Raw genomic sequence first — 12,500 nt, 5'->3', positions numbered from 1 at the left:
TTGACCCCAACGTTACCGACGTATACCTCCCTCCAAATACTACGTCTCTTCTGCAGCCAATTGATCAGGGAATAATTGCTATCTTCAGGCGTTACTATATGAAGCGTACACTGAGGCAAGTAATAGCTGCAACTGATCTTGATGAGCCTATCACACTTGACTTTTGGAAGAGTTACGATATCTACGAGGCTGTACAGAACATAGCAGCGGCATGGAATACTGTACAGAGCGCAGCTATGAATGGTGTATGAAGAAGCTTTGCCTGCAATCCGTGAATGATTTTAAGGAGCCTGATAATGTTGCCTTCAACAAAACGTTAGTGACTACGAGCAAAGAACTGGAAATGGATTTGGAGGAGGAGTATTTTACAGATTTATTTGAAAAAGACAAGCAGTCCTTGATGAACGATGATTTGATAGAGCTTCACGAGCAGCAAAATAAAGAAGAAGAGGAAGTCGACCCTGAGCCACGTCACTTTACCATTAAGAGAATGTAGCAAGCATTTGCATAGATCGAAAAAGGTCAAGAACAACCAGAGTCAGCTGTTGATGTTGACGATCCACAGCCATCTACATCCGCGATGTAAACCACCAAATTGCATGTTTGTAGTAGGGTATTTAAAATAATTTAGTTTTTGTTTCTTACTGTTGAAAAATAATGATAGTTACTGAATTTGTTTTTAAGCTTAAAAAAGGCTTCTATTTTACCATTACTTTTTTTTTACTGAACTGTATTAAAAAATAAAATTTATTTGTTTGTAAGCTTAGAATAGGTTTTTATTAACCATGCATTATTGAAAAGGCATTCATAAATAAAGAACAGAAGTGGGAATAGTTATTATCGGTTTAGCCTAGAGACAAGTTAATTCGACTTATGACGTGTCTCCTGGAACCAATTAACAGTGTAAGGTGGAGTATGCCTGTATATATATATATATTATATATATATATATATTATATATATATATATATATTATATATATATATATATATATATATATATATATATATATATATATATATATATATATATATATATATTTAAAAAGGAGATGTGGAGCACGAGTTGTGATATATAAAAAAAGGAAATGAAGAAAATGCTGACAAAATAATTTAAGTATGGGAGAGTGTATTTAATTTACCGGTTGCGCATTTGTTATGCTTATCAAAAGATATTTTTTTAAAAGAGATAGAGTTCCTTTCTGATAGATTTTTTTCTCTTATCTGAGAAAAAAATCTGAGAAAAAAATCTATCAGAAAGGAACTCTATCTCTTTTAAAAAATATCTTTTGATAAGCATAACAAATGCGCAACCGGTAAATTAAATACACTCTCCCTTACTTAAATTATTTTATCAGCATTTTCTTCATTTCCTTTATATATATATATATAATATATATATATATATATATATATATATATATATATATATATATATATATATAATAAATAGAACTTCACTAGGCATTTCATTGCTTTCAGCCCGAAATTGGTTCCAATACAAAATTAATTGTGAAGCTCCATTTATTATTTTTCATTTGCACACTTACAATGTGTGCTGTGAGAGATTTACGGTGGGGTTTTTTTCAGTGCCATCGGCAGCTATATTTTAGCGTATCGGTGAAGGTTTTTTCCTGAATTTTCCTAAATTTTAGCATGCATAAATTACCGATGAGGTTTTTATTTCACGCTGACCACCTGGTTTTATTCTTAATTCTATATAGAATAAGTATGTACATACATACATACATACATACATACATACATATATATATAATTATATATATATATATATATATATATATATATATATGTGTGTGTATATAAGTATATATATAATCTTATACATATATATATATACACACATATATATATACATATGAGTGTGTTCGTATGTATATTAAGTCCTTGTTCTATGACTCTTCAAATTTAATATCGGCTACAAATTTTAGCACAAGGCCAACAATTTCTTGCTGGCCTTGCAATTTCTTGCAGAGAACAGGTGTAAGTCGATTATATTGACCCCAGTGCACAGCTGGTACTTATTTTATCGATCCCGAAAGTCGTCCACGGCGAAGTTTGAGCTCAGAACGTAAAAGAAGGAATAAATGTTGCTAATCATTTTGACCGACTCAGTAACAGTTCTGCCAGCTCGCCATTTTATCTCTTCAAGTTTAATATTCACAGTAAAATAATATCACCGGATGGGCACAAAACAGCAATAATGAGAAAAAATTGTAGTATGTAGATAGACAGATAGATAGATAGATAGATAGATAGATAGATAGATAGATAGATAGATAGATAGATAGATAGATAGATAGATAGATAGATAGATAGATAGATAGATCGTTGTTACGTATCGTACGTCTGCAGCGCATTGATGACACTACAACGAAAGTCTTCCCGATTAAGCGCGAGTTATCCAACTCTCTTGCTACTTTTGTCCAACCAGCTCTTGATATTGTCCATCCATTGCGATCTTTGCTTGCCTCTTATTTCTTTACTGCCCACAAGGGGTTACACACAGATGGGACAGACAAGGACAGACAAATGGATTAAGTCGGTTATATCGACCCCCGGTGCGTAACTGGTACTTATTTAATCGACCCCGAAAGGATGAAAGGCAAAGTCGACCTCGGCGGAATTTGAACTCAGAACGTAGCGGCAGGCGAAATACCTATTTCTTCACTGCCCACAAGGGGCTAAACACAGAGGAGACGAACTAGGACAGACAGACGGATTAAGTCGATTACATCGACCCCAGTGCGTAACTGGTACTTAATTTATCAACCCCGAAAAGATGAAAGGCAAAGTCGACCACGGCGGAATTTGACTTTGCCTTTCATCCTTTTGGGGTCGGCAGACGAAATACCTATTTCTTTACTACCCACAAGGGGCTAAACACAGAGAGGAAAAACAAGGACAGACAAACGGATTAAGTCGATTATATCGACCCCAGTGCGTGACTGGTACTTAATTTATCGACCCCGAAAGGATGAAAGGCAAAGTCGACCTCGGCGGAATTTGAACTCAGAACGTAGCGGCAGACAAAATACTGCTAAGGATTTCGCCTGGTGTGCTAACGTTTCTGCCAGCTCGCCGTCTTTGCCTGTCTCTTGTTCTACTGCCATTCTTTCTCTCTCCAGGTCTTACAGTTGAGGTTGTGGAGTATTATTATGCACCTTTGATCAGTTCAATCGATACTGTATCTAGACACTGAGCTTCCCTGTTTTTGTTTTATCTTTTTCAGAGCTCTTTCTACTTCACTTATTAGTGGTCCAAGTTCATTCTCTTACCTTAAATCTGTCAACCAAGGCGATCTTTGGACCGATTTCATACAATTTCTTGGTGTACTCTACCTGTTGTGCTGCTGTTATGATTATTCCTCCTGATTTAATACTGTCCATCTGAGCAGTGTATTCTCCTTTGAGTTCCTTCACCTATTGGGAAATTCCTTTCGAGTTATTGTATTTTGCTTGTTCTTCTAGATTTTCGCACAAATTGGTTATGTAATTGTTTTTAATTTTTCCCACATTCTCGTTTAATTTCTTTGTTGATCTTTTTACATTCAAAATTGGAACCCAAAGTTGTTGTTTTCCTAGTCTTCTCAACAAGAGTCATAGTTGCTACAGAACTCCATAGTTGCTTTTTGATTCTCTTTCTCATTAGTAAGTGTATATTCAAGAATTTCACTTATCAATTGCCACAATTTGTCTGGGCTCTTGCCTTCTCAAATCTTGAGTATCGTTTCGAGTCTGTTGTTGATAACTACCTATTTCTTTACTACCCACAAGGGGCTAAACATAGAGGAGACAAAGAAACAAGGACAGACAAACGAATTAAGTCGATTATATCGACCCTTGTGCGTAACTGGTACTTATTTAATCGACCCCGAAAGGATGAAAGGCAAAGTCGACCTCGGCGGATTTGAACTCAGAACGTAACAGCAGACGAAATACCACTAAGCGTCTCGCCCGACGTGCTAACGTTTCTGCCAGCTCGCCGCCTGTTGTTGATAACTACCGTGTAATCTTTATTGAGATTTTCGAGGTCATATCGTAGGGGTGGGGAATTCCTTTTTCAAGTTTTTCATTCGCATTCTCCATGTAGCCATCAGAAGATAGTGGTTAGAGTCGCAGTCAGCGCCAGTGTATATCCTGCAATTTGTGATGTTTCATTTTCATCTTTCTTGAACAAAAATGAAATCTATCTGGTTCTTTGTCATTCCGTCAGAAGATCTCCATATATATACATATATACATATATATATATGTGTGTGTGTGTGTGTATGTGTGTGTGTGTGTGTGTGTGTGTGTGTGTGTGTGTGTGTGTGTGATAAAAATGGTAAGACAACAAAAGAATGAGAGAGACCTCGATATTATGTAAATCTGGTAGCCATGATAAAACTCCGAGTTTCGGATGCCGAGGTGGAAAACCACGCCGCTATCTCTTCAGTAATCCGGTCATTTTTCATAGCATTTTTCCGATGGCCGGATAACTGAAGAGATGACCGCGTAGTTTTCCACCTCGGCATCTGAAACTCGGAGTTTTATCATGGCTACACACATATAAACATATATATGTATATATGTACACATACATACATACATCCATACGTACATATATACATATGTATACACATACATATATATATATATAATATATATATATATATATATATATATATATATATAATTCTATAGGTATTTATAATATTTATGTAAGTAATAATGGACTAATTAATTTATTTATTTTTATATATGTCTATATATTTATTGATAGAGAAAATATTAGATTTTTAATTACTATATTTGTTGATTATAATTTAGATACTTATTTTTATGTATATATTATTTTATAATTATTAGATGTGAACTTGAATCTAAAAATATTGATAGCGATTATTTTGTTAAATAATTTGGTAATTAAATATTGGAGTATAACTAAGTTGAAGATATTCGAGAGTTTATTATGTTTTTTAAAGCCAAATTATATCTTCAGAGATAAATACATATTTCTATCTATTTTTTACTTGAAAAATTAAAAATTAAATATTTAACATAATAAATGTGTTGTAGGAAATAATCCTAATGTTTTAAGTTTATAATTTAGTTAATATAGTTTTTTCTATAAGAAAAATTATTATTTATTTATTTATTGAATAAATATTGTTTAACTCTATTTCCTTATTTATTTAACTATTATCATTAACCTGAAGATTGACTATAATTTTAAATCGAATTTATTTCAATTGAATTTTAACTTAATTGTAATTCGAATTTAATTGTAGCCATGAAACGTACGTAGTGTTTTTACATATTATATTTTATACTTTTTGAGATCTAGTTATAAGTTATATATATTTTTTAATATATATATATATATATATATATATATATATATATATATATTGGTTATTTATGTATTGGTTTATGTCTATCACTGTTTGAGTTGCATAATAGTGGTTTTATCTCTAATTTATATTTTATATATTTATACTGTGAAATTTGATTTAATACTAAATCGAAATTTTCCCTGTAAGTTTGGAGTTATACATACATACATATATATATATATAATATATATATATTATATATATATATATAGATATATATATATATAATATATATATATATACATATATATATTCATATATATATATTATATCTAAACGATTACTACACACACACGTGTACACATGCATAATACATATATCAGTAAGGTAAAACATATTTTAATCATGTTAGAGTTGACGTATATGATTAATATATACATATATGAATATATGAATATATATACAGGCATACGTGCATAAATACACGCACGCGCGCACAGACACACAGACACGCATATATGCATATATATATATAATATATATATTATATATATATATATATATATATATATATATGACTATATGTATTTATACTTGTATGTATGTATGTATGTATGTGTGTACGCGTATATATATATATATATATATATATATATAGAGAGAGAGAGAGAGAGAGAGAGAGAGAGAGACGCGCACACACTCACACACATACATACATACTGTCATACTTATATGCTGGAGTAAGAACAGCATGTTCATTGTCTATCTGCTTAAATTCTTGGGGATTTTAGATTAATTATACTAATATGTCCATCCGTTCTAATTTAATTAAATTCTATGTCTTTGTGCAAGTGAAGATTTGTTCTGCATTTTAAATTGATGTAATGGTTTCATTGTTCAATTAAATGGAGTTGCATGAAACGATCGTATTGCATTACCTCTGGATATCCTTGTTGCTTATACATACATACATACATACATACATACATACATACATACATACATACATACATACATACATACTTACATACATTATGGCTGCCCCTCGTTATCGAGTATGGCCATTGCACGAAGCTTAACTGTTACTGGTACTGTGATCGAATGTGACTTTTTAGCCCAGCTAAAGATCTACAATGTCTTGTACAGAATTGGCAACTAAAACCTTTACCGGTAATAGCCGGCTGTAGTTGTAACTGGGTTTCATGTACCTTTGCATGTCGTTTAAGTCCCCCTGCCGAATTACACTCTCTTCCACATGCCCGACAGATATGATTAGTATGGTGTGTTACACCACCACCAGCGGCCAGGTTGTCACTCATCTGTCTCGTTTAATGACTACGAAGATGACTCTTGAGTCCAGCTTTGCATGTCAGCATCAAAGGAAGACCCTTCCCTTCTGGAAGTGTAACAGCGATGCCCTTCCTGACATCCCTCCTTACTTTCTCATATGCAACTCGAGATTTCTCAAAAGTGGCTGTCCCCTCATGCACAATCCTTCTCCACCTGCTACGATCAATAGCTATGCCTTCCCATGTGTCAGGAGAGATGCAAGCATCTCTTATGGAAGCCTTCAGCAAGTCCTTATACCTCTTTTTTGGTTTATGTGGAGGTCGTTCTCCTTTAACTAACTCTCCATAAAAGAGTTGTTTTGGCATCCTTGAATCCTTCATCCTGACCAGATGACCACTCCATCTGAGCTTTTGCTTTAACACAAGAGCTTCTATACTTTCACACCGAGAGCCTTCCAATATTTCAAGATCACTTATGCAGTCCTTCCTCTTAATGCCATAGATCCGTCTGAGGCACATCTGATGGAAACGTTCCAGTTGTTTAAGGTGGTATCGATATGTGACCCATGTCTCACAGGCATAGCGAAGAGAAGGGAGCACACATGCCATGTACCCCTTTATCTTTGTCTTTCTACATACTACATACATACATACATACATACATACATACATACATACATACATATATATATATATATTTATATACATATATACATACACAAGTGTTGGAAATACCTTGTTAAATCGAAGTTTATTATTCAGTGAGTAGTTGGTTCATCTTTGACATCAATTACAGCTTTAATACGGCGAGGAATTGACTCGTATAGGTTCTGAACGGTTGTTGGAGAAATATAAATATTTTGCGAGTATAATTGACTAGACGGAAATTGTGTAGAAATCCGCCAGATGGAATTTAATTCTTGTTCAGAAAGTCCAGCCCTGTTACATTGTGTCACACTGATTCCGTGAAATTCTCCTTCAATTTCATGCTAATTTCCTGAGCTTGGTAGTTCAATTAGTCGGGATTTCTGATTGAGATCCATTTATATATACATACATACATGTATCTGTATATACTAGTGGTGACTCCGACACTCGTGCTGTTCGGGCCTAACCCGAGTATAAATTTAGTAAAGTGAACGTGTATTTGCAAGCTGATTTAATTTCTGCCAACACTAACTTCAAGTATGTAATTTCAGCCAATACCTCGGGCTTCTTTCATTGAGCCTGGTCGTAGTTCATTTATTTTCGTTCAGCGCCTGGCGGTCGTCTTAGAGGTGCCCTGTGTCAAAAAATGACATTCGTAGCAGACGTTCTCGCGACATCGTTCACACGCGCCTGGCTCGGGTTAAGAAGTTACAGCCCGAGTTGTTATCTACCATCGTAAAAATCAAAAGTAATTCAAATTCAATGTTTTCCTGAAACAATTTATTTCTATAGTGATTAGGATTTAAATTCCAATTTATGAAAAGTTCCCGTTCTACAATATTTTTAAGGGAACGAAAAATTATTCAGAAACTTGGGCTAATACGAACGAGCCTGGTAGGTGTAAAAGACTAACTGGCATCCCTTATCAAGAGTACAGGCGACAGTCAGATCACAGATGGTTGTTGTGCACTTCGATGTCGTTATTTCATTGCTATTATTCTGTGTGTCAGTGAGTAAAGTCCAGTTGTTTTGCAGAGTTTCTTAACTTAACTTAGAAATAGAGAAAGACATAATGCTAGGTATAGAAAATAAGCCTAAGTCACTTGAGGCTAGGAATATTGCGGAAAAACGTGAAATTCTTCGAGCAGGCATTTGTCTTATCAGAAATCTGTGAAGAGCCTGAGTGACGCTGATGATCTGGAGTCACCTTTGGTATATACATACTATAAAATGAGAGAGTGAGAGAGAGAGAGAAAGGGAGAGAGAGAGAAGAGAGAGAGAGAGAGAGAGAGAGAGAGAGAGTGCGTGTGTATGTGTGTCATAGCAGGTGTAGTCATCGTATTGTTCCATAAGCCGATAGCCCCTAACGGGCGGCGAGCTGGCACAAACGTTAGCACGCCGGGCGAAATGCTTAGCGGTATTTCGTCTGCCGTTACGTTGTGAGTTCAAATTCCGCCGAGGTCGACTTTGCCTTTCATCTCTTCGGGGTCGATAAATTAAGTACCAGTTACGCACTGAGGTCGATGTAATCGACCTAATACCTATGTCTGTCCTTGTTTGTCCCCTCTGTGTTTAGCCCCTTGTGGGTAATAAAGAAATAGGTATTTCGTCTGCCGCTACGTTCTGCGTTCAAATTCCGCCGAGGTCGACTTTGCCTTTCATCCTTTTGGAGTCGATAAATTAAGTACCAGTTACGTACTGGGGTCGATGTAATCGACTTAATCCGTTTGTCTGTCCTTGTTTGTCCCCTCTATGTTTGACCCCTTGTGGGTAATAAAGAAACAGATAGCCTCTAACGGGCGTGTGCTAGAGAGCGCTGTCTGTCCATTTACACAATATAAAATTTATCCTCACCCCTACATTCTATTTTATTTATATCCTTTTGCATCAATTACCTTCACGCTTCTAGGTCCACCAACACTCATGCCTATGCAGATGATAGCACTCTTTATTCCTCCTTAAACGTTCGCACCCATACATCAGCCACGAACAACCTAATCACTTCAAGCCAAACAGAAATTCCATAAACAGAGGTCTTCCAATCAGATCATGAAATATTTCCGCCCACCACAACTACTATCCCTCTATAAAATTCAAGCGGTGTATTGTTTTTATATCTGGTACAGTGCCAGCATCCAAAGCTGTATCTGAAAACTGACCATCCTACTAAGTATAAAGTCACTCACCAACAGGGTCAACCTCTGGCCCACAGAAATGCTGTCTCTTCATTGTGCGTTTACTGTTGCTACTACTTTAGCTCTATCCCTATAATTAGAGTGTCTTGTGCACTTCCACTCAGCCATTCCAGTCTTACACGTCTCTCTTACTTATATGTTAGCCATATTTTATCCTCAAAAGCTACCCACTAGCCATTAAAGCATTTTTCTTCCACCCCAGAAAATTCGGTTTTCTAGAATTTTCTCCTTGTTCTTATTTTTAGTGCTACCATCAACTTGTAATTGTTCAAGAGGAATATTAACCGCCTCGATTCCATCGGTTTGTAGTGGCCTGCAAAAGCTATAAGCACTCACCTTACTCTATATCAAACTAATAAAAAAGATTAGAAATGAAACGCTATTCCAAACATTTTGTAATATTTCCCAATAACATGTCATGATGCACATGATAAATCAAGAACAAACGTTATGTTACAATAGTGAATTTCAATAAAATCTGTATGATAACAGCTGGTGTTTTCAACGCCACCATTTCGGGTATATTTGAAAATTACTTATATCATTCTGTATTTCTTAACGTAGAAGTCATCTTCAAGATTATAAGGTAAGTTAAACTATGGAATGTTATATTGTAATATTTTGTTCTATAAAGTATTTAATAATTTTAAAAAATTTAAGACTCATCTTCAGAGCATTTCTTAGGATTATGATAATTTCGTTCGTTTTGTTTTTTTTAATGTTTTTTCTATTGGTTTGAATTTTAAATTATGCAATTGCGCTGTTTTATATTTTTGTTACTTTTTATTTCATTTTCATATCCTACTATAAGATTCCTCGGTTCCAATCATTGAATCTTGACGCAGCAAAGAAAAATTCTATCTGGAACAATAAGCAAACATACAAAACATTACAAACGACATAGGGATGGGGAATTAAACAGCCATTCCAGTCTTGCGCAATCGCCATTTAATATTTCAAGTTTGGACAAATTCCTTGATAAAAACTTTTGAGTTTTCTCTCCATTTTCATCATACATTCAGTGAGAATTTGAAAGGTCACTATCATGGTTCTAACATAATGACAAGGCACAATGAATCCAGTGATCCACTATCATTAAGTATTGACACGTGTAGTGTCTGTAATTCGCTTTCTTGCATCCAGATGTTGGACATTTCGATGAGATAATCAAATAAATAGGTTGGCAAAAATGAAACAATTTTGGAGTTCCAGAGCTTTTGAGGGACTTTGATCAATTTTTGAAGAACATCTCAAACTGTTTAGGAATCCTGGGAAATGAATCTATTAGATCTGTCTACAAACATTTGTAAGGGATTTATTGAATAATTGGGACATGATCTTTGTGCTATTCTTGAAGATAATAAATCAAAGAATTACTTATTCTTTAGATTCCATTCCAGAGAGCTTATACACTGATCAGCTCACTTGTTGTTGACTTTTGGTATTTCGTCATGTGAAAAGTTCCCAGCAGCAGGGACAGCTAATAATGTTATTGGTTTATCTGCAGGAACTGGATAACTTACTGTCAGAGTTGATATAGATCAAATTCAAAACTTCCAAGCAATATAGTGAATGAAGATGTTTATAAACTTTCTTTACTAAATCTGATGGTGTGGAAATATTCACTCATTAAAACAGTTGCTTTGGGGATTCCTCTCTGATTAAGGACCTCATACATGGATTGATATTGGCTCTTGAGAAAGTACGAAGTGTACCCTTGCCTTAAGATGGCATTGCGTGCTGACGCGTATAGAAAATATACATACGTACATATATACATGCATAGAAGCAATTATGCGGATAAAAAAAACAATTAGATATATTAAATATAACGGTTTGAGTATGAAATACAAAATGTGTATATTATATTATATTATATATGCAAAACGAGAGAAATCAAAACGTGGAGACTTTCAGACGATGAATATTTAAGTATAAATATATAGATAATTATATTAATAGGTCCAACTTACACAGAGTACAAATGATAGAGATCTTACATTTCAGATCTTAATACAGAGAAGTTCAAAGAGGGAATGATCATTCCCTCTTTGAACTTTCTGCATTAAGAACTGAAATGTAAGATCCTTTCTGCTCTGATGACGGAGGTTCATATTATCCACTTCTGATTGTTTCCATTACGGCCGCATATTGCGATGAACTACATCTGCCAACATTATGATGAATCTCCGAGCCCCCAGAAGCAGCTGTTGGACTTACAACACCTTTATCCCCCACTTTAATTTTCTCTGTCGTCTGTACTCTGTAAGTTGGATCTATTAATATAAATATCTATATATCTAAAAATTCATCGTCTGAAAGTTTCCACTTTTTGTTTTCTCACGTTTTGAATATATACATATATACATATTTTGTATTTCATATCTAACCTTATATTTTATACATCTAATTTGTTTTTCCCCGTAATTGCCTCTGTATCTGCTCCACTGGATCTCTCTTATAGCTATTCTTTACTCCACGGATCTGATCCCCTGTAAAGACCTCGGAGTCTTAATTTGAACCATTTTAGCACTACCAGGTATCTCCTAAACTGAGAATCACTGGATCTCATCTGTGGTCTATATATACATGCGTATGTACGTGTGTGTGGTGTGCGTGCGTGTGTGTGTGCGTGTGTGTGTGTGTGTGTTTGTGTGTGTGTGTGTGTGTTGTGTGTGTGTGTGTGTGTGTGTGTGTGTGTGTGTGCGTGTGCGTGTGTGTGTGTGTGTGTGTGTGTGTGTGTGTGTGTGTGCGTGCGCGCGTGTGTGTGTGTAAATGATCACTTTTCTGTAGAAATGATTTATCTTTGGTATGAAAATAGTCGATATATTTTACGTGTGTTTATTCTATTTTACTTACAGATGAATTCATTGAATTCATTGGCAAAAATTTTGATTCCAATTATTGCCATTCCCACTGTTTTTGGGGAACTTGATGTAGCTTCAGGTACGTTTCAATATTCTGAAACTTCTAAGTTTTTTTTTATCTGTATCGTAGAACATGCTGACTTTATATGACTCTGACATGCGAA

The 12,500-nt window shown here is 34.9% G+C and overlaps 1 protein-coding gene across 1 annotated transcript in view; it reads left to right on the top strand.

Moving 5' to 3' along the window:
- LOC118763828 overlaps window positions 1-12,500 on the top strand; it is a 56,047-nt gene that overhangs the window by 33,934 nt on the left and 9,613 nt on the right. The window contains exon 4 of the mRNA XM_036503668.1: window positions 12,331-12,415. Coding sequence (XP_036359561.1) covers window positions 12,331-12,415 — 85 coding nt within the window. The remainder of the gene's footprint in view (window positions 1-12,330; window positions 12,416-12,500) is intronic.

The sequence above is a fragment of the Octopus sinensis genome, linkage group LG6 (genome assembly GCF_006345805.1).
Source record: "Octopus sinensis linkage group LG6, ASM634580v1, whole genome shotgun sequence".
NCBI classification, from domain to species: Eukaryota; Metazoa; Mollusca; class Cephalopoda; order Octopoda; family Octopodidae; genus Octopus; species Octopus sinensis.
The sequence above is the reverse complement of the archived record's forward strand: the minus strand, read 5'-3'. Positions and strand labels throughout refer to the sequence as shown.